General features: G+C 38.4%; 2 protein-coding genes across 10 annotated transcripts in view; one reads left to right on the top strand and one right to left on the bottom strand.

Annotated features, from left to right (window-relative positions):
* The window catches only part of LOC139766910 (uncharacterized), a 218,086-nt gene extending 203,658 nt beyond the window's left edge, over positions 1-14,428 (top strand). For 3 of the 6 annotated variants that reach the window (XM_071695966.1, XM_071695941.1, XM_071695958.1), the window contains one exon: positions 10,440-14,428. In XM_071695966.1, coding sequence (XP_071552067.1) covers positions 10,440-10,688 — 249 coding nt within the window. In that variant the 3' untranslated portion in view covers positions 10,689-14,428. Of the gene's footprint in view, positions 1-7,063; positions 7,124-10,439 lie in introns of all 6 variants that reach the window. The other 3 variants (XM_071695950.1, XM_071695974.1, XM_071695981.1) reach the window with 3 other exon arrangements.
* Positions 14,070-23,838, bottom strand: part of LOC139766950 (pseudouridylate synthase 1 homolog) — a 150,477-nt gene continuing 140,708 nt past the window's right edge. For all 4 annotated transcript variants that reach the window (XM_071696021.1, XM_071696022.1, XM_071696020.1 and 1 more), the window contains exon 11: positions 14,070-16,555. The gene's annotated coding sequence lies outside the window, so the exon portion shown is untranslated. The remainder of the gene's footprint in view (positions 16,556-23,838) is intronic.

Below are 23,838 nucleotides of genomic sequence, written 5' to 3'. Positions count from 1 at the left end.
AGGATCTATCCTCTGACTTAGTCTATACTTCAAGAGAAAACAGACTATCCTTCATGAATTGTAATTTTCCCTGTTTTCATTAATATCTACCTATAAGGATAATGTTTAACTCTGCAAAGAAAATCTCATCATACTTGAAATATCAGATAGGTGAAAATGGCATGAATAATGGTTGGAGTAATAATCATTCCATAACCATAAGAGCTGGTGCTAGAAATGAATTTTCATATATGTAATGATAAATTGACATCCAGTATTCATAAAAAATAGAAGTTGGCCTTTTTTATTCCTGTGAACAGATCAGAAGTGTCAGGTTTTCCCAGGTAGCTTAAGATTGTTCACTGAAAATATCAGTAAAGATGACAAAGCTTTATATTCAAAAGAATTCAGAATAGAACTGAAAGAAAAAGATGTATATTTGTTTTACCTGTTTTACAAAGAAATGCATATGCACCTGGGCATGAGAAGAAAGATCATGAGAGGCAAGTGTTTTGGGAGCAGCTGAATGAGTGTGTTGGTGGTTTTGATGCACGAGACCGGGTTATAGTGATGGGTGATTTGAATGCAAAGGTGAGTAATGTGGCAGTTGAGGGAATAATTGGTATACATGGGGTGTTCAGTGTTGTAAATGGAAATGGTGAAGAGCTTGTAGATTTATGTGCTGAAAAAGGACTGATGATTGGGAATACCTGGTTTAAAAAGCGAGATATACATAAGTATACTTATGTAAGTAGGAGAGATGGCCAGAGAGCGTTATTGGATTACGTGTTAATTGACAGGCATGCGAAAGAGAGACTTTTGGATGTTAATGTGCTGAGAGGTGCAACTGGAGGGATGTCTGATCATTATCTTGTGGAGGCTAAGGTGAAGATTTGTATGGGTTTTCAGAAAAGAAGAGTGAATGTTGGGGTGAAGAGGGTGGTGAGAGTAAGTGAGCTTGGGAAGGAGACTGAGTACAGAATGGAAAAAGGTGAGAACAATGGAAGTAAGGGGAGTGGGGGAGGAATGGGATGTATTTAGGGAATCAGTGATGGATTGCGCAAAAGATGCTTGTGGCATGAGAAGAGTGGGAGGTGGGTTGATTAGAAAGGGTAGTGAGTGGTGGGATGAAGAAGTAAGAGTATTAGTGAAAGAGAAGAGAGAGGCATTTGGACGATTTTTGCAGGGAAAAAATGCAATTGAGTGGGAGATGTATAAAAGAAAGAGACAGGAGGTCAAGAGAAAGGTGCAAGAGGTGAAAAAAAGGGCAAATGAGAGTTGGGGTGAGAGAGTATCATTAAATTTTAGAGAGAATAAAAAGATGTTCTGGAAGGAGGTAAATAAAGTGCGTAAGACAAGGGAGCAAATGGGAACTTCAGTGAAGGGCGCAAATGGGGAGGTGATAACAAGTAGTGGTGATGTGAGAAGGAGATGGAGTGAGTATTTTGAAGGTTTGTTGAATGTGTTTGATGAGAGAGTGGCAGATATAGGGTGTTTTGGTCGAGGTGGTGTGCAAAGTGAGAGGGTTAGGGAAAATGATTTGGTAAACAGAGAAGAGGTAGTGAAAGCTTTGCGGAAGATGAAAGCCGGCAAGGCAGCAGGTTTGGATGGTATTGCAGTGGAATTTATTAAAAAAGGGGGTGACTGTATTGTGGACTGGTTGGTAAGGTTATTTAATGTATGTATGACTCATGGTGAGGTGCCTGAGGATTGGCGGAATGCGTGCATAGTGCCATTGTACAAAGGCAAAGGGGATAAGAGTGAGTGCTCAAATTACAGAGGTATAAGTTTGTTGAGTATTCCTGGTAAATTATATGGGAGGGTATTGATTGAGAGGGTGAAGGCATGTACAGAGCATCAGATCGGGGAAGAGCAGTGTGGTTTCAGAAGTGGTAGAGGATGTGTGGATCAGGTGTTTGCTTTGAAGAATGTATGTGAGAAATACTAGAAAAGCAAATGGATTTGTATGTAGCATTTATGGATCTGGAGAAGGCATATGATAGAGTTGATAGAGATGCTCTGTGGAAGGTGTTAAGAATATATGGTGTGGGAGGAAAGTTGTTAGAAGCAGTGAAAAGTTTTTATCGAGGATGTAAGGCATGTGTACGTGTAGGAAAAGAGGAAAGTGATTGGTTCTCAGTGAATGTAGGTTTGCGGCAGGGGTGTGTGATGTCTCCATGGTTGTTTAATTTGTTTATGGATGGGGTTGTTAGGGAGGTAAATGCAAGAGTTTTGGAAAGAGGGGCAAGTATGAAGTCTGTTGGGGATGAGAGAGCTTGGGAAGTGAGTCAGTTGTTGTTCGCTGATGATACAGCGCTGGTGGCTGATTCATGTGAGAAACTGCAGAAGCTGGTGACTGAGTTTGGTAAAGTGTGTGGAAGAAGAAAGTTAAGAGTAAATGTGAATAAGAGCAAGGTTATTAGGTACAGTAGGGTTGAGGGTCAAGTCAATTGGGAGGTGAGTTTGAATGGAGAAAAACTGGAGGAAGTGAAGTGTTTTAGATATCTGGGAGTGGATCTGGCAGCGGATGGAACCATGGAAGCGGAAGTGGATCATAGGGTGGGGGAGGGGGCGAAAATTCTGGGGGCCTTGAAGAATGTGTGGAAGTCGAGAACATTATCTCGGAAAGCAAAAATGGGTATGTTTGAAGGAATAGTGGTTCCAACAATGTTGTATGGTTGCGAGGCGTGGGCTATGGATAGAGTTGTGCGCAGGAGGATGGATGTGCTGGAAATGAGATGTTTGAGGACAATGTGTGGTGTGAGGTGGTTTGATCGAGTGAGTAACGTAAGGGTAAGAGAGATGTGTGGAAATAAAAAGAGCGTGGTTGAGAGAGCAGAAGAGGGTGTTTTGAAGTGGTTTGGGCACATGGAGAGAATGAGTGAGGAAAGATTGACCAAGAGGATATATGTGTCGGAGGTGGAGGGAACGAGGAGAAGAGGGAGACCAAATTGGAGGTGAAAAGATGGAGTGAAAAAGATTTTGTGTGATCGGGGCCTGAACATGCAGGAGGGTGAAAGGAGGGCAAGGAATAGAGTGAATTGGAGCGATGTGGTATACCGGGGTTGACGTGCTGTCAGTGGATTGAATCAAGGCATGTGAAGCAACTGGGGTAAACCATGGAAAGCTCTGTAGGTATGTATATTTGCGTGTGTGGACGTATGTATATACATGTGTATGGGGGGGGTTGGGCTATTTCTTTCGTCTGTTTCCTTGCGCTACCTCGCAAACGCGGGAGACAGCGACAAAGTATAATATAATAATATATAAAAAAACAAAGAAATGATTAATTTTAAGTAGAAAATTAAGCAAGGGCTAATGGTGAGTGTGCATCCAGGAAATGGAAGAATGAACTTAATATGGGAACAGGGAGGTTAAATGTTTAGATTATTTCTCTTCAATCCAGCATGTGGTGGGAAATTCAGATGATTTTTTGGGGGGTTCAACCGGAATGTGATCCTCTTTGGTAAACAGGGAGGGATATGAGGTGTTATGTTTTGAGAGTTTTGTTGGAAGAGTGGCCCAATAGTAGAGTGGCTAATGAGGCACAAGCAAATTGCAGCTCAAATGCATACTTGCCTACCAATCTAAAAAAAAATAAGAGGATCCTAATTTTTGCCCCAGTTACCTACCCTCTGATCTTTATTACTATCTTTCAGTATTAGATATCCCAAATAGTTTTGTATTCCACAGAAATGATCTGAATCTATACAATAATAAGGTGATCTTCTGTCTGTCTGTCTTCAGCTTGTAGTACATGGTTGTAGACATCATAAAGTTTCCAGACACACAACTAATCCCTAAGAACAGTTACAAATAATTCATCCATTTCTTTGACAGGATAAGAATTTCTGGATGCAGGGGTGAAATATTTTGGGGAAATTATCCTGTTGTTGAGCAAAATTGGTGTGCTGGCAGTATGGAAGATATGTTGTGGAAAAATGGTGGGACGAATGTTTGCTACCATTGAACAATACCATCCTTAGTTCAACGTTTAGTGGCCAGGGAGGGATGGAAGTGGTGGTTGTGAGGTACGATATGATAGCCAGGGAAGAAGGATAGAATAGTGATTGTGAGGAAGGATTTGGTGGTCATTGAGAACCTCCTTACATACCTATGACAAGATTTAGCCATGGTGTGTTGCACTCACCACTTGACTTGTATGTTGATAGACAGCATTACTCTTGACTGGTTTTGGATGCTTCATTTAGCTACAGGGAGCATTATAGATGAGAAAAAAAGGCATACCACAGTTTTTTTGTTTTTTTTCAATGTATCCATCTTCACAAACCAAGTGCCCCTCCTTTCTATCCTGTAACTCATATTCCAACCCATTTCACTGTAACATCACCTCAAGCCCTCACCACCACATTTTCTGGTAAGTGAAATGATGGATGTAATTCTGTGGTGATACTTCTTAGGCAGAGGGGTTGCATGTGTGTCCCAAACTTAAAGAGTTAGATATGAAAAATTAAAACTCAAGAATGTAACCCCCATACGTATTGGGTTTGAGTTGCTCGTATAATATTTCACAAAGCAACAGTTTTTCAGGAAAGTAACTCATTATATGGGGAAGGCTATGATTCCTTTGCTATTAGTATTGATGTATGGTCTTTTGGACCTTTTTTTCTTATTGATTACGACATTTAGACGGTTAACAAGTATTCAGATGTAGTTTTTGTGCAATAACTATCATGTTTCTTAGGGATTCATGAAAAACTCTGTAATCTTCATCACCTCTAAACTGGTGAAGGGTTCCAAGTGTACTTCAGATTTAATCCAGTGTCAGATAGAATATTGCTGACTTGTATCATTGCAAAAATCTGCAGGTGGCTTTGAAGACAGTACCTTTGGTGTAATTTGCTTACTGGTTGTCAACCAGAAAATCATTTGCTTTAATTTGGATGAATGCATTGTATGAAGAATGAACGAAAAATGTGAGAGCATGAAAATATTATATTTTTTGGGAAGCATGATTAAACATAATGTACTATGTCTCAGAGCTGAAAAGTAGTGATATGTTTAGAATGAAAAGGGAGGCTTAAGGGCATTGATGGTTATGCAACTTAGGAAAAGGAATGAAAGTATGATGAAAACTTAGTGGGATGATTAAGAAACTGCCAGTGTGTGAATTGATGTTCATGGTTATGAAATTTAAGTTGCAAGACTTGAGGTAAAGTACAATATTTGTGCATACATCATGCAGTGACAGTGAAGAGTAAGGATCATTTTTTAAAGAATTTTAAAGAAAGAAAGAGCAAGTGGATCAAAATGAGAATGACGTTGGTACACTCAAAGGATTTTTGGAAAATGTTCTACACGGGATTTAAACAAAGTTGATATTTAAACAAAGATAAGCCTGAATGGATTATTTATTTTGTCTTTTTGGAGGTTATGGTTGATAGCATATAAGATGGATGAGGGATAAGATAGGACACATATCAGATATAACATGAGTTAGCATATTGATTTATTTGTTCAAGGGGTAGAAAGGGAAATTAAGTATTGAGGATAAAGGTCTAGATAAACTTATTATTCTGCTCAACTTCTAATGAGTAAACACAGGAGCACCATTTGTATTCAACAACTTTGATATCTTCTCTTCTCATCCACCATGATCAAGTGAACACCACATCTTTGTATAAAGAGTGAATAATTTTGAAGCTCTGTAGTTATTTTGAATGATTGCTTACTTTGTCAAAGGGTACAGAAGCTGGTGATGTTTACAAATGACCAGTATGTGTGGCTGCATTTAACTGGTACTCACTCCATATTTTATATGACTCTTCCTGCTGTCACAGCCAGGTGGCACATGTAGAATCTTTCCTGGCCATGGTGAACATTTCTGCTTTTTAATCTCTTTACATTTAAGTAAACAGGTAGTATTTGTATGGATATAGAATTGAAAATGCATTGCAAGAACAGGGTTTGCTCTGTGGAAGTTTGAAAAAAAGTGATAGTAATGAGAGGAAACAATAATAGACAGTCCTCAACTGTGGAGTTAGATTAATTGGTTGTGGGATAAGAGAGATGAAATAGTGAGAAAAAAGTTAGGAAGAGGTTTAGGTGCTGAGAAGGCATGAACTTGTAGAGAGAGAGAGAAATTTAACAATAGTATTTGAGTGGATTGAATGTTAATATAGATGAAAGGACAGCCTGAGGGAGTATATATGATAAGAATGCAGTGATGAAGGAATCTGCCAGAATATTTGGAGATTGTGGTATTACCCTTTTATATAGTGGGAGAGTTATATGATTTAGTTATGTAGGATTTAATGAAGATACTTTCTAAGGTGCACTGATGTAAATAACAATAGTGGTATATGTGTAAGGTACTTTTCTAAAGTAGATTTTAGTCCATAGCCCTTAATAGATTTTGATATGTGAAATGGGAAGGATGAGTTACCATAATGTATTATAGATTTATGAGTGAAATTAGGTTTCTTTAAAGATATTTATATATAGATATAGAATGTTTAGTATTCAGACAGGTATATAAAAAAGGTATTCTAAACTATTTATGTTATGGATGACAAAATCTGATATAGGTTCATTGTTAATTTATTGATAATGATTTGTTTAAACCCAGTAGTCATCCTGCAGATCTGTGGTTCTGGTATGTAGATGACATTGTGCTGAAAGTGTTGTGTAGATGCTGATAGCATTATTGTATGAGTAACCTTTTTTATAGTTATTTGTAGTGCCATATTACACATACCTTGAATTAATTTTGCAGGGTTACATTTCGCATTGACTGGTCAGTGGTAGCTGTGTTTGTTATGCAATTGGTACTGATGATCAGTGCAACCTAGCTCTGTTTTAAAGATCCTTTTTAATTAGTCATTTGATATCATGCTTCTTGCTTTTCTTGTTATAAGGGCAATTATATCACAGTCACTGCTTTGACTGCCTTGTGCTTTCTTTGAAATTTTAATGAAAATACTATGACCAGGACAACTTTATGATTCCCAAGTTGAAGAAGCTTGAAATTTACATTGTGACGTAAACAAAAAGCTTTATGGAACTTGGGAATTTTTCACTAATGCAACCACTGATGGAGCTTTGTCTCACTTTATTCCCTAAGTTTGGCACGTGGCGGAGTTCACAGGTACTATCCTAGGAGACACCCTTCCCTCGCCTGCATGTATGTATTCCTTTGCTTCTGCTCACTAGTTTGTTCCTGACTGCCTGCAACTCTTGTGTTTTTTATTAGCATAAAGATTTTCTTTGGGTCTTTGTACAGGAACTGGTAATGCAGTATTGCAAAAGCATTTAATTTATTTGTACACCATAGTCAATTATCAAGAGTCTCACAGTTGAGGATATATCAGGTCTATACTACATGAAGGAGTAAGAAAAAGCTGTTGTTACTATTTTATCAGAAATTAAAGTTAGTCACATAGATAATCTCCAGAGTTCAAATGACATGTCAGTGACCTGATTATCTTGCTTGTTTGTATATGCTCTAAAATATTTTACACAGCAAGGAACTCTGATTACTGAGATGTAAAATTCTATCCTTGTGTTTGTTTCATTGACTATACTTTGGCAAGGTTTTATCTTCACCAGTGGGTTAAAAGTAGTAAATTCTTGTGAGGCAACTTGAAACTCCCTAGGAATCCAACATTTTCCTGCTGTTGAATTTAGTGCTGTCTTGAAGCTACAGGAGTCCCATAAAAGGGGTCCTGGGGGTAATATAATTACAAAGATATTGCTAAACATGACCTAACCATCATCTTTTTAAGCCCCAGTTGAAAAGTATTTATTCACGGATTTCTTTTATAAGGAGCTCTGTCAGTTTGTAGTACAGAAAATTCTTCTATTACAATTAATTCTGAGTAATGTAAATATTCAAGCAGAAGATTTACTGTTTACAGGGGTAATTTCAAGGTAATGTTCTCCAATGTTTTCAGACCTACAAAATCTTTCAGGTTATGTAGAGCTTTTGAGGTATTTTGAGTAATTTTCCAGTCTCAAAGAACTGTTTGCAAATCCTCCAGAATTCTGAAAATATTGACATAGTTCAAAAGCTGAAAATATACATTTTCTTCCTTAGTCATATATTGTGCTTTATTGAGCTGGTTGTTCCTCTCTTCAGGTTGTCAATTAATTGGTTTGTCACTGAGCCGAATAGACACTTTATATAACAGCATTATTGATAAATCAGTGATTCTCAAATGACAGATGTTGAAACAATATTAGTAATGTTTCCTGTGAGGGATTACATTAACAACAGTATATATTTTCTCATATGTACTGTTTGATCCTGAGTTCTCTCATAGTTCATGTTGTATAAATTGGCAGATATCCACTAAACATTCATGTGAACAGCAACTTATATTTGTACTTTGTAACCGAATGTAATCATTGCTTAGATTATCATACTACATGGCCAGATTTTTTTCTCTTATGTACCCTGAGATGTTATTTAGTGAATATAAAATATTCTCTGAATTTTCCTGCCTTCACTAAAATGCATTTGAGTGTATATGGGGATGAAATTATCAAATGGTTGCATATGTTATGAATGTTTAACAGAATTCTGATGTCATTGTGGGTATGGTAAATGGTGTCAAAAGCAACTTTGAGAGAACGGATGACAAGCATGAAATGATTTTAAAAACTTAATGGTATTATAATGATAATAATTATAATAATGACGTTGATGATAATAGTAATAAATGGCTCAGTTAACTATATGCATGTAAAGGCTCAAAATATAAGGAGGAAGTACATACAGCAGTAAACAGTGTGTAAAAAGAGGCTTTTAAATGGACAGTCTTACATTGACACAGACAAGTTAATTAATGTACAATCTTTTTATTAAAGATCATGTTTACAGTGGTTGGGAAGGGGTTCTTTTGGCAGTCTGTATAGATTTTATACAGGTGTGGTACTCAACAGCAACTTGAAAGATGAATCTCATGTAGCAGCAAAAGACGGTGGCAGGAATAGTGCAGTAGGTTAAGCCTTAACTGTTAAATCAGGTCCAAATGATAGTTGGAAAGAGTGGGGAAGATCAATGTGTTGAGCGCTGCTTGACTAGTGTTGTAAGATGGGCTAAAAACAATCTTAATTGCCCTTTTCTGCCCATCTTTTCATCACAAATGTGTTTGGAAAGAATGGGAGTTTTGAGGATGTTTTTGAGATAAGGTGCCAGGAATCTTTATCTGATAAATGTGGTTGTGTTCCTTCAAGCTTAGGTTGTCATCCAAATTGATGCCGAGAAACTTGGTAGACTACAAAAACATGGTAGGAGCTGGGACCTTCTGAGATAAAAGGGGGTGGGCTGTTATGAGTGACTAGGGCCAACTTATGATATACGTGTATAATTGGCCCACAATTATAGCCTGGTGCTGAAATTCGGAACCAATGTGAATTTCAACATTCTTCTTTTCCTCACTCTGGATTGTGATGATATTCTGCAGCCAAGGAATAGTTTTTGAATTTTTACTAAACGAATACTTTACAAGTGTTACCAGAAAAAATGTAGTTTCTTGAATACTTTATGATTTTGATTTGATAATTGACTATGATGGTACAGGTTATGCATACTGTACTTCCTTTTTTAATACAAAACAGATACAAAGACTGACTTACAGGGGATATTGTCTAATTGCATTACAGGGATGTTATCACTTAGTTATATTGCACCAGGTCCACAGACTATCTAAGGGTTGCAAACAGATCTTCCATATTAATTGGTGTGATTCACAAATATATGAATGCTTGTATTTTACTGTAGTTTATAATACTTTTCTTGGATTGTGTAAACTTCTTCAGGATTAGAAAACTTGCAGAATCTTTGAATATCAGATGTTATTAAACCATCATTTTGGTGGCTATATTTTACAAAATTACTGTTATTTGACCATGTACTGTTTCTCTATGTGTAAAGTGGAAATTTACTTGGTTAAAGCCACTTAAAAAGAACACCCACACTGACTAGGGTTTCTGTTATTCAGTTTTTTCTATAGTGTGAGTACTGAAACAGTGTGTGAATTACAAATGTACAAGCTGACGTGCTGCTTCTAGATGACTTTTCTAAGTATGTGTAATTGTAGTATATCATGGTATAAATCAAGACTGTATTTATCTGTTCAATGGTTCTTTCATGAATAATTGCCACCTTTTTTAAGATCATGTAAATGAATAGTGATATATTGCCTTGAAAAAGATTTAACTATTCAGTACAAATTATTATGAAGCTGGTACACCATTCTAAGGGATGGAGGAAACTTTTGTATCCCCTTAAATATGTTGAAAATTTTCTAAGCAGTTCTACTTTCCTTTCAACCCTCTTACACCCATTGTTTTACACTTAATTTATGTTATTCATAGTTTTACATTGTAATAATGAATTCTAAACTATAGCCGTACTGATTTTCTTGTAGATTTTTTATTTGTAAGGAACTCCAGATTCCAGGTTATTGGTTATATTATGTATCATTCACTTTCAGGGATCCTTGAGTCGTGCTCTGGGTCTACGCCTGCGAGAGGAAACTGCCACAGGAGGAAACAATGGTGGTGAGTCTTCTTCCTCAGGTGGTCAGTCCCCTGCTGTAACTACAAGGACTCATGTTCACCATGCACCTCACGCTCGTCCCCGCTCCTCAATTATGCCTTCTGCTGCTTATGTACATCATGAAACGCATCGTCGTGTTAAGAGTATTGGAGATATCGAGACTATCACTGTGACACCAGTTTAGCAATACTTCTCCCAATGATGCAGTTGAGTGTTCACTGAGAGGTGTGTTAAGGTTTGTTCCTTTATGTGTTATCTTGTTTTCAAAGTGTTCAACTAAACACAGTAAATGTGTATCAACAGGGTGGATAGACATAGATGCATTAGATATAAAGGACTACACTCATAGCCACCTCCAATGGAACTTACAAAGTATAATACATGTATACTTTGTAAGAATGTTGGAGTCTTTCAGTTAAAAGCAATTACAACATTGTTTGATAGGATAGTTTTTGAAGAACATGAGGAGTACTGGTAATTTTATATGCAAATGTCTGTATAGCTGCAGCGCCTTCTTTTCCAGAACTCCCTGAGAACCACAAAATAATTTCTATGCTATAAGTCTACTGCCACTGACATATTTTGATATATTATTTGAAACACATTCATATCGAAAACGTATTTCATATAATTTGATACTAGTCGAGTACAACAAAATAAGCAGCCACAGGGACCACAATAGATCGCCTTCCCACGTGGGTAGTTCTCAGGCTGGTAGTTTAATAAGATCTTCAAACACTTAGTGTCTAAAAACTTGCTAAGCTGTCTCAGACCAGGACCTATTTGCACCATGAGCAGAATTCTTAGCAAATTTATGAAAAGTAATGATTCACATCTGTTATACTGAAAGATATAAAAACTATATCTATCTATATTATATATAGGTAGAAAAAAAGTATGGTTTAAAATTGTGAACAAAATGATCATAAATTCACAAGGCCGTAATGAACTGTGCTCAAACTTTTCTTTTTCTTCTTTTGCCAATATTAGAAAATAGCAGTTATGGGACAAGCGTTGTGAAGAAAGACATGGGACCAGATGACTTATTCACTGCAGGGTTCCCATATTTTTCACACACCTGGGACTTTTGTCAGAATTGTGGTCTTTCAAACAGCTGCACCAATAATGTATATCTGTCAAGTTCTTTGTCACTGCTTGAGGTTTAGTAATGGCTAGTGAAAGCATATATGGATATTTTAAGAAGTACTCTTTTCAGAGCATCATGCTATTGCTAGCCCTCAAGAGTTGTCCAAGAGATAAACTAGTTTTGTGTACATATTGTGTAACTTTTGTACTTAAAAATACCATAAGTGTATATGTATTGCATTGTAAGTTATTATTTTATGCTCCTCATGATGACTTGATTGTTGTGTGTTTGACATTTACGTAACAGTTATATAATCTCATAAGGTTGAATTTAGACAAATGACCAGTCAAGTTTTAATATATTTTTTGCTTGAAATTAGGTTCTTGATCATATTGCTACTGAGCAAAATAATATTACAAGTTACTGTACTTCAGAAAGGATCACATTTATCAATATTGTTTATTAGTTATCCTCTAAAGAAACTGCATTAAAATATTGTGAGTTTTTCAGTTAAGAAATTTTTCATAATGTGAATGTTACTAGTCAGATTTCTTTTATCAGTTGGTCTTGAAATAACAGATTTCATGTATCAGTTGACGGTGAGATATTTGATTTATCAGTTGACAATGGTATTTCAGTCTCCTTATGTGGCCCCATCAGCAATTACTTGCTTAAATGGATTCTATCAAGAAGTGCTAAGCTTGTCTAGACAGTGTAAGAAATGAGAATTGGACAGATGTAAAACTGAAAGGCTAAATTGTAATGTTTTAATTTTTTTTTAAATAGTACTTATCATTTCAAGAGTAAAAACTGGATTTAAATTTAGCAAATTCAAGTTGTTACATTAATAATGTCAAAGCAAGTTTGCATATATTTTTCACAAGACACCTTTTTGGATACTTTTACCTGAAGTAGCATTCAAAAAATTTTCATAAAATTGATAAATGTAATTAGGACAACACACTGAAAACTATATAATTAAGTCTTGTATCTGGCTAGTACAGTTATGGAATCTTTACCTCAAACTAAAGCACTTTGTATGAAGTTTCATGAAGAAGCTTGTAAATACTAATGTGGCCACAAGGTGATGACTTTGTAAACTTTGCATTTCTGTTGGATGAAGACACTGATGACATGTAAAATAGGTATATGATTTTGAACAAAAAATCTGGTTGCAATAGAATTATTTAGAACCCCCAAATAAGAATCATTCAAGTGCTGTGCACTGCTCAAAATTTCTCCCCATAATGGATTTTATAGTGACTTTGGTAGTGAATAGCTAAATAATTGCTGTGAACCAGCCTTGCATATGTGAATAGCCTTTTCTACCCTTGCCTTTTGGATTTTCACAAGAATACTGCAGTGATTACAAGTACGAACAGGGCTCTCCAGGTTTTACAAAGAAAAATGTTAGTTATTTAATCTTTGCGTACATGCATGGACTCTACCATGGATATGATTTGTAACTTATAACCACTAATACAGTATATTAGAATCCCTATCATCATAATCAAATAGAGAAAATGGCACATTTCTGAAAATACAAAATAATACAACCAGATTTATATACCTTAAGCTATTTGATTTTGTTGAGCTGGTCACCTCAGTGCAGTATAAAACTGTGACTGAAAGGCTTATTGCAGGCTTTGTATGTAGTATGAATTTACAGTTATAAACTGTTTTCATATGAGACTCGATCGCTTGTTACAACAGCTGATTCTGAGTGAGAAACAGAGTTGTCATCCAAAGCAAGTGCATTGTATTTTTATATCATTGTAATTTATGATGGTGTGTTGGACTGTACATAGACAGCTACAATGTGACTGTTGGCTGGATCGTCATGACCAAATATTACCATGAATGTAGGATAAGGATTTTGAAATATTGCATTTGTAATTTGTTGGTGGTCTCTAAGAATGTATTTATTGTTCACTAGCACAAAGTGTGATAGTGACTGTAACTCAGTTCTTAAATCAACTAATATCATGATGTGTAATACCATCTTGTATCTTCTACTAAGATTAGAATGGTGATAAAGTCTTCTGAGGAGTTATACCTTTTTTTTTCTTATGGTGTCTAAATATGAATAAATTCATTACTGAAGACAGTTACCAGATTACAAATGCTGTCAGCAGGTTTAGTAAGGATTGAAATTCTTAAAATAAAAAAGTTCAAAGAAGCAGTAATTTCTTATGAATGTTGTATTTTGAAAAAAAATTATGCAATATATCACTTAGAGGATTTCTGTGTTGTGTTTAAGAAATCAGCTGATGTAGTTCCAGTGAATAACCACCTGTCACTTGAAAATAGTTACTAGTAATGTACAGTTAAGAAATGGTTTATTCACACACTGCAAAATTAATATCATGAGAATCATCTCATGTACATGTACCTCACACCTCAGTTGCCTCTATCCTCTCTAATGATATATTATATACACATTGACACAGTATCTTAATGAAAAAAAATCACTCAAAGTGAAGCATTCCTTTTTTTATTTTCATATCTTGCAAAGAATAAAATTTCCTGAAGTTGTAGACAGTAGGGATTATTGTTTTTATGTTGAGGCAACATTTTAACAAGCTCACTGTGACTATCAAACAGGTTATGTACTTTTTGGAATTTAATATTCGAGTTTTCAGCATTACATAATGGCTCCATCACATGCAGCACTATATTAGGATATGGTGGTCTTTTACCCTTACATCAGCTAATAAGAAATGGTAAAAACGTTGTACTTGTTCTATATAAGATAATTAATTCTAAGGTCATTGGCGAGCCAACTGTTTGACATTCCAGTTTGTTTCTAATCTGGAAACAATAAAAATATCAGTTTACATATGCCTTTTTCACCCTAAGTGATTTGTATCAGTGTGAATACAACCAGAGACTAAGCAACTGTGGAAGATAAAAATTTCATAGAAGTTTCCTTTTGCTCACTGTTAGCCCTCTCTCATGTCCAGTGACTCCACCAGAGTCCTCTCTACACAAACAATATTTTGAAGAATGAAAAATCTTAAACTTTCCAAGAGATTTTTCTGCAAGTATTTAGGTATATTCCTTATGAATAAACATAGCAGGACTCCATCTATTCTCAAAATTGATGAGGAGGCACCAGCCTTCACTCTCTTTGCAAATGACCATTAGGCAACTGGGCTGCTTTCTCCTGAATGTGGTCTACCCTTGGCCAATCAGCATCTACTACCAAGCATATGTCACTGACCTGCTACTCCCAGTTTGTTGGAGCTCATACTTCACAGACTGTAGGAACCAACCAAAGGCAGGTACAGGAGATATAAATTTAGAAAAGGATAAGAAATGTGAAAAAGAACAGGAAATCTACACTAATCATCAAAACGTACATTTCTCTTCTCTGCAGTCTATCTTGCATAAAAGAAGATTAAAAACTTTTGTAAAACCCTAACCCCTAAGCAAAAATAACAACCTTAAGGGTAAATTCAAAGAACTTTAAAAACAGATTCAAAAGGAGAAACCCTCAAATCTCTACAAGGGTGTCAACCCTATAACTAGATTTCCTTAATGAAAGGTTTCTGAGGAAGGTCAAAGTAGATGTCATCTTCTAGCATAAAGCCCAGGAAGAACAAATGAAAAGTTTTCAAAATCCACACAAAAAATGAGGCTAAACACTTTACAATTTTTATGTCATCATTGTGCAACGGCTCTCCTAATCTTTTTGAATCATTCTAATTTAGTACATGTATAGTCCCTTAGAAAAGTAGTACAACCTTTTTAGCTGGACAAAGTGTTCAACACATAAACAGTCATGTTGGCATACCTGACTTCCTACCAGGTATCTCCATACTTATGATAGGTATATTAGCTGTGTATTCTGATACTGTATTTGAAGGCTGAAATTTAGAGTATATAATGTAATTCTCTTCGGATAACGCTAAAGTGTGTATTTTCAAAATGGTGCTGTATACTTATGCATGAATGTAAAGTGACTGAGACCATACAAATCAAACCGGAGCAGTTTCACGAGTGACATCAACAAGCCAATGTTAAAGTATATGAGGACCATATTATTTATTATCTATCAAACTGCTAGCAGTTTCATTTGATTAAGTAGCATTAACATCAGGGATTTACTACAGTATATCATAGATTCTAATGATGCTGCCTGTTATGACATGGTGAGTAAATGTATACAATTTGTTTGACTGCAATACATTATAGACCATTATGGCCTAAGAAATTATGCTGGATGAATTTAATTATCCCTTGGGATAGAGGAGAGAGAATATTCACATGTATTCCCTATGTGATGTAGAAGGGAACTAAAAGGGGTGGGAGCAGGGGGCTGGAAATCCTCCCCTCTGGTTTTACTTTTCCAAAGAATGCAACAGAGAAGATAGCCAAGTCATCTGTTCTTGATGCTACCTCGCTGATGCAGGAAATGGCAAATATATATGGAAAAAACTTAATTATATGGAGGAGGTATTTGATGTATTTAATACTCTGTGTAAGAACCCCCTGCATCAATTATGTATCAGCTCTCACCCAGCTTGGTTCCAAAGCTCATCCCATGCTTGGTGAGCTTTCGCCACCAAGACAATGGGGTTGCAGGGCCCAGAGTGGTTCACATGAAAATGCCGCATCAGTACACCCTAAACATTTTCTACTGGATTCAGATCTGGATGGAGACTCTGGTGGATGCAGAAGTAATGTCATTTCTTTGTGATCATCAAACCAGCTTTTCACTTGGTGTAAAGTATACATGGGACTATTACCTTGGACACAGTGAAGTCGAGGCTGGTCATGTTCAGGAAACAGCAATATCCTTACCAACTCCAGCAACAGATTGTCCAAAATCTCTACATATTTTTCACAGGTAAATCTCCCTGGTCCTTAGGTCCACAAGCTCCCTGACTCCTCCAGTGTGTACCAAGCTAAACTTTCAACTCCAACTCTCCTGCGTTCCCACAACATGCTTGTTTTCGTATCTGGAATATGGTTAAACTTACTATGGTTAAAGAAGAGAGTGTTGAACTCCCACAGTCAGATAAAATTTACTAATGTAGTTGTGCTATGAAAATTAAGCCTAAAGTTGTGAAAATTATGGCAAACTTCAGTCAAGATAAGATATCCCCTATTTTGTTACACACACATACAGAGAGGGACAGACAGAGAGACTGCATCTTCCATTTACCTGCTAACACTCTTACACCACCTCTTGATGTCACTTGGTCGCTACTGTAGAGGGTCTCCTTGTCACAAAATACAACAGATTCCCAGAAGATGGCTGGTTTGCTGGAGTATTCCAGCACATATTTCATTCTCATCTTCATGTGTAGTTCCGTCATTCTGATTCCATTGCAGTTCTTCAGTTATGCAGATTTTTATGGTTTCCGTGGCGCAAGGTAATTGGAGTTGATGACGGATGCTGGTTGCAGTGGAGCAGGGATTTGTTCTACAGCAGCAATGGTAACCCTTCCAGGCAAGATTGTGGGTGTCACCAGTTGCTCCATACCAATGAAGCAATTGTCCCACCATGGCATTAGGCAGACCAGTCTGCCCTGCCATCTCACAGTTACTCAGGTTACTGCCATGCAGTTCAATGATTGCACCTCATTTTTCTCTCAAAGTTCACTGTCTGCTTACTCCTTCCATCGGCAATGGGCATCTGCATTAGACTAATTTCACTGTGCCACTTAACCTTGGATCTGTTCAATGTGAGTTGACTCCATAACAATTTCGCTCTCAAGTCAAAGCATTGGCTCATTTTTAAGGTTGCAATAATCACGATTCCTGCTGAATGGCTCATGTAGTACTGGATATATTCCTATACATTTATACTATGACCAAACCACACATGCCTATAAACCTTAAAGTGAGTTACTGATGCAAGTAGGATGTCAGGGGTCATTATCACAGGTCATTTTCTGAAGAGTGGTTAGTGGTGCTCAGGGTTCCCAACCTTCTCGTTTCATTTACATCTCTCCACTCATTACCCTTCCTATCCATCCCTAGGGTTACAATACTTTTTTTTAGAGACTGCACCATCAAATCAAAAACTAGAGAGAAATGTGTGTAGATGTGAGGTAAATGTGTTGAGAAGGTAGGTAGTGAGATGTCTGACCATTTCCTGGTGGAGGCAGGGATGAAGATTTGCAGAGGTTTTTGGAAAAGAGGAAATGATATGAGAAGAGGGTGGTGAAAGTTAGTGAGCTTGAAAACAAGACTTGCACAAAGGAATGACAGGAGAGATTGGGAGTAGAATGGTAAAGGTGAGTGTAAACAAAGCAAGGGGAGAGGATGAGGCATAAGTTTGTTGAGTATCCCTGGGAAATTGTATGGGAGGGTATTGACTGAGAGGGTGAAGGCATGTACGGAGCATCAGACTGGGGAAGAGCAGTGTGGTTTCAGAAGGGGTAGAGGATGTGTGGATCAGGTGTTTGCTTTGAGGAATGTATGTGAGAAATACTTAAAAAAACTGATGGATCTGTATGTAGCATTTATGGATCTGGAGAAGGCATATGATAGGATTGATAGAGATGCTTTAAGAGTATATGGTGTGGTTTGTAAGTAGCTAGAAGCAGTGAAAATTTTTTACCAAGGATGTAAGGTATGTGTATGAGTAGCAAGAGAGGAGAGTGGTTGGTTCCCAATGAATTTCGGTTTGCAGCAGGGATGTGTGATGTCTCCATGGTTGTTTAATTTGTTTATGGATGGGTTTGTCAGGGATGTGAATGCAAAAGTTTGGGAGAGAGGGGCTAGTATGCAGTCTGTTGTGGATGAGAGGGCTTGGGAAGTGAGTCAGTTGTTGTTCGCTGATGATACAACGCTGGTGGTTGATTCGGGTGAGAAACTGCAGAAGTTGGTGACTGAGTTTGATAAAGTGTGTGAAAGAGGAAAGTTTAGAGTAAATGTGAATAAGAGCAAGGTTATTAAGTTCAGTAGGGTTGAGGGACAAGTAAATTGGGAGGTAAGTTTGAATGGGAAAAACTGGAGGAAGTGAACTGTTTTAGATATCTGAGAGTGGATTTAGCAGCGGATGGAACCATGGAAGAGGAAGTTAGTCACAGGGTGGGGAGGGGGCGAAGGTTCTGGGAGCGTTGAAGAATGTGTGGAAGGTGAGAACATTATCTGAGAGAGCAAAAATGGGTATGTTTGAAGGAATAGTGATTCCAACAATGTTGTATGGTTGCAAGGCATGGGCTATAGATAGGGTTGTGCCAAGGAGGGTGGATGTGTTGGAAGTGAAATGTTAAGGACAATATGTGGTGTGAGGTGGTTTGATCGAGTAAGTAATGAAAGGATTAGAGAGATGTGTGGTAATAAAAAGTGTGGTTGAGAGAGCAGAAGAGGGTGTATTGAAATGGTTTGCTCATATGGAGAGAATGAGTGAGGAAAGATTGACAAAGAGGATATATGTGTCAGAGGTGGAGGGGACAAGGAGAAGTGGGAGACCAAATTGGAGGCGGAAGGATGGAAAGAAGATTTTAAGCAATCGGGGCCTGAACATACAGAAGGGTGAAAGGCATGCAAGGAATAGAAAGAATTGGAACGATGTGACATACTGGGGTTGACATGCTGTCAGTGGATTGAACCAGGGCATGTGAAGCATCTGGGGTAAACCATGGAAAGTTTTATGGGGCCTGGGTGTGGAAAGGGAGCTCTGGTTTCGGTGCATTACACACGACAGCTAGAGACTGAGTGTGAATGAACATGGTCTTTGTTGTCTTTTCCTAGCGCTATCTTGCGCACGCGTGGGGGGAGGGGGGGGTGCCATTTCATGTGTGGCAGGGTGGTGATGGGAATGGATGAAGGCAGCAAGTATGAATATGTACGTGTCTATATATGTATGTGTGTGTGTATGTATATGTATGTATACGTTGAAATGTATAGGTATGTATATGTGCGTGTGTGGGCGTTTATGTATATACATGTGTATGTGGGTGGGTTGGGCCATTCTTTTGTCTGTTTCCTAGTGCTACCTCGCCAAAGCGGGAGAGCGACTAAGTGTAATAAATAAGTAAAAAAAAAATATATATATATATATATTTATATGATAGAGTTGATAGAGATGCTCTGTGGAAGGTATTAAGAATATATGGTGTGGGAGGAAAGTTGTTAGAAGCAGTGAAAAGTTTTTATCGAGGATGTAAGGCATGTGTACGTGTAGGAAGAGAGGAAAGTGATTGGTTCTCAGTGAATGTAGGTTTGCGGCAGGGGTGTGTGATGTCTCCATGGTTGTTTAATTTGTTTATGGATGGGGTTGTTAGGGAGGTAAATGCAAGAGTTTTGGAAAGAGGGGCAAGTATGAAGTCTGTTGGGGATGAGAGAGCTTGGGAAGTGAGTCAGTTGTTGTTTGCTGATGATACAGCGCTGGTGGCTGATTCATGTGAGAAACTGCAGAAGCTGGTGACTGAGTTTGGTAAAGTGTGTGGAAGAAGAAAGTTAAGAGTAAATGTGAATAAGAGCAAGGTTATTAGGTACAGTAGGGTTGAGGGTCAAGTCAATTGGGAGGTGAGTTTGAATGGAGAAAAACTGGAGGAAGTGAAGTGTTTTAGATATCTGGGAGTGGATCTGGCAGCGGATGGAACCATGGAAGCGGAAGTGGATCATAGGGTGGGGGAGGGGGCGAAAATTCTGGGGGCCTTGAAGAATGTGTGGAAGTCGAGAACATTATCTCGGAAAGCAAAAATGGGTATGTTTGAAGGAATAGTGGTTCCAACAATGTTGTATGGTTGCGAGGCGTGGGCTATGGATAGAGTTGTGTGCAGGAGGATGGATGTGCTGGAAATGAGATGTTTGAGGACAATGTATGGTGTGAGGTGGTTTGATCGAGTGAGTAATGTAAGGGTAAGAGAGATGTGTGGAAATAAAAAGAGCGTGGTTGAGAGAGCAGAAGAGGGTGTTTTGAAGTGGTTTGGGCACATGGAGAGAATGAGTGAGGAAAGATTGACCAAGAGGATATATGTGTCGGAGGTGGAGGGAACGAGAAGAGGGAGACCAAATTGGAGGTGGAAAGATGGAGTGAAAAAGATTTTGTGTGATCGGGGCCTGAACATGCAGGAGGGTGAAAGGAGGGCAAGGAATAGAGTGAGTTGGAGCGATGTGGTATACCGGGGTTGACGTGCTGTTAGTGGATTGAATCAAGGCATGTGAAGCGTCTGGGGTAAACCATGGAAAGCTGTGTAGGTATGTATATTTGCGTGTGTGGACGTATGTATATACATGTGTATGGGGGGGGTTGGGCCATTTCTTTCGTCTGTTTCCTTGCGCTACCTCGCAAACGCGGGAGACAGCGACAAAGTATAATAAAAAAAATAAAAAAATAAATATATTTATTTATTTATTTATTTTGCTTTGTCGCTGTCTCCCGCGTTTGCGAGGTAGCGCAAGGAAACAGACGAAAGAAATGGCCCAACCCACCCCCATACACATGTATATACATACACATCCACACACGCAAATATACATACCTATACATCTCAATGTACACATATATATACACACACAGACACATACATATATACCCATGCACACAATTCACACTGTCTGCCTTTATTGATTCCCATCGCCACCTCGCCGCACATGGAATACCATCCCCCTCCCCCCTCATGTGTGCAAGGTAGCACTAGGAAAAGACAACAAAGGCCCCATTCGTTCACACTCAGTCTCTAGCTGTCATCCAATAATGCCCGAAACCACAGCTCCCTTTCCACATCCAGGCCCCATACAACTTTCCATGGTTTACCCCAGACACATTCACATGCCCTGATTCAATCCACTGACAGCACGTCAACCCCGGTATACCACATCGATCCAATTCCCTCTATTCCTTGCCCGCCTTTCACCCTCCTGCATGTTCAGGCCCCGATCACTCAAAATCTTTTTCACTCCATCTTTCCACCTCCAATTTGGTCTCCCACTTCTCCTTGTTCCCTCCACCTCTGACACATATATCCTCTTGGTCAATCTTTCCTCTCTCATTCTCTCCATGTGCCCAAACCATTTCAAAACACCCTCTTCTGCTCTCTCAACCACGCTCTTTTTATTTCCACACATCTCTCTTACCCTTACATTACTTACTCGATCAAACCACCTCACACCACACATTGTCCTCAAACATCTCATTTCCAGCACATCCACCCTCCTGCGCACAACTCTATCCACAGCCCATGCCTCGCAACCATACAACATTGTTGGAACCACTATTCCTTCAAACATACCCATTTTTGCTTTCCGAGATAATGTTCTTGACTTCCACACATTCTTCAAGGCTCCCAGGATTTTCGCCCCCTCCCCCATCCTATGATTCACTTCCGCTTCCATGGTTCCATCCGCTGCCAGATCCACTCCCAGATATCTAAAACACTTTACTTCCTCCAGTTTTTCTCCATTCAAACTTACCTCCCAATTGACTTGACCCTCAACCCTACTGTACCTAATAACCTTGCTCTTATTCACATTTACTCTTAACTTTCTTCTTTCACACACTTTACCAAACTCAGTCACCAGCTTCTGCAGTTTCTCACATGAATCAGCCACCAGCACTGTATCATCAGCGAACAACAACTGACTCACTTCCCAAGCTCTCTCATCCACAACAGACTTCATACTTGCCCCTCCTTCCAAAACTCTTGCATTCACTTCCCTAACAACCCCATCCATAAACAAATTAAACAACCATGCAGACGTCACACACCCCTGCCGCAAACCTACATTCACTGAGAACCAATCACTTTCCTCTCTTCCTACACGTACACATGCCTTACATCCTCGATAAAAACTTTTCACTGCTTCTAACAACTTGCCTCCTACACCATATATTCTTAATACCTTCCACAGAGCATCTCTATCAACTCTATCATATGCCTTCTCCAGATCCATAAATGCTACATACAAATCCATTTCCTTTTCTAAGTATTTCTCACATACATTCTTCAAAGCAAACACCTGATCCACACATCCTCTACCACTTCTGAAACCACACTGCTCTTCCCCAATCTCATGCTCTGTACATGCCTTCACCCTCTCAATCAATACCCTCCCATATAATTTACCAGGAATACTCAACAAACTTATACCTCTGTAATTTGAGCACTCACTCTTATCCCCTTTGCCTCTGTACAATGGCACTATGCACGCATTCCGCCAATCCTCAGGCACCTCACCATGAGTCATACATACATTAAATAACCTTACCAACCAGTCAACAATACAGTCACCCCCTTTTTTAATAGATTCCACTGCAATACCATCCAAACCTGCTGCCTTGCCGGCTTTCATCCCTGGGGATAGGGGAGAAAGAATACTTCCCACGTATTTCCTTCGTGTCGTAGAAGGTGACTAAAAGGGGAGGGAGCGGGGGGCTGGAAATCCTCCCCTCTCTCTCTCTCTCTCTCTCTCTTTTTTTTTTTTTTTTCCAAAAGGAAAAAAAGGAACAGAGAAGGGGGCCAGGTGAGGATATTCCCTCAGGGGCCCAGTCCTCTGTTCTTAACGCTACCTTGCTAATGCGGGAAATAGCGAATAATTTGAAAAGATATATATATATATATATATATATATATATATATATATATATATATATATATATATATATCCCTGGGGATAGGGGATTAAGAATACATCCCACGTATTCCCTGCGTGTCGTAGAAGGCGACTAAAAGGGGAGGGAGCGGGGGGCTGGAAATCCTCCTTTCTCTCTTTTTTTTTTTTTAATTTTCCAAAAGAAGGAACAGAGGGGGCCAGGTGAGGATATTCCAAAAAAGGCCCAGTCCTCTGTTCTTAACGCTACCTCGCTATCGCGGGAAATGGCGAATAGTATGAAAAAAAAAATATATATATATATTATCCCTGGGGATAGGGGAGAAAGAATACTTCCCACGCATTCCCTGCGTGTTGTAGAAGGCGACTAAAAGGGAAGGGAGCGGGGGGCTGGAAATCCTCCCCTCTTGTTTTTTTTTTTTTTTTTAATTTTCCAAAAGAAGGAACAGAGGAGGGGGCCAGGTGATGATATTCCCTCAGAGGCCAAGTCCTCTGTTCTTAACGCTACCTTGCTAATGCGGGAAATGGCAAATAGTTTGAAAGAAAAGATATATATATATATATATATATATATATATATATATATATATATATATATATATATATATATATATATATATATCCCTGGGGATAGGGGATTAAGAATACATCCCACGTATTCCCTGCGTGTCGTAGAAGGCGACTAAAAGGGGAGGGAGCGGGGGGCTGGAAATCCTCCCCTCTCTCTTTT

This window comes from Panulirus ornatus, chromosome 4 (genome assembly GCF_036320965.1).
Source record: "Panulirus ornatus isolate Po-2019 chromosome 4, ASM3632096v1, whole genome shotgun sequence".
Taxonomy (NCBI): domain Eukaryota; kingdom Metazoa; phylum Arthropoda; class Malacostraca; order Decapoda; family Palinuridae; genus Panulirus; species Panulirus ornatus.
The sequence above is the reverse complement of the archived record's forward strand: the minus strand, read 5'-3'. Positions and strand labels throughout refer to the sequence as shown.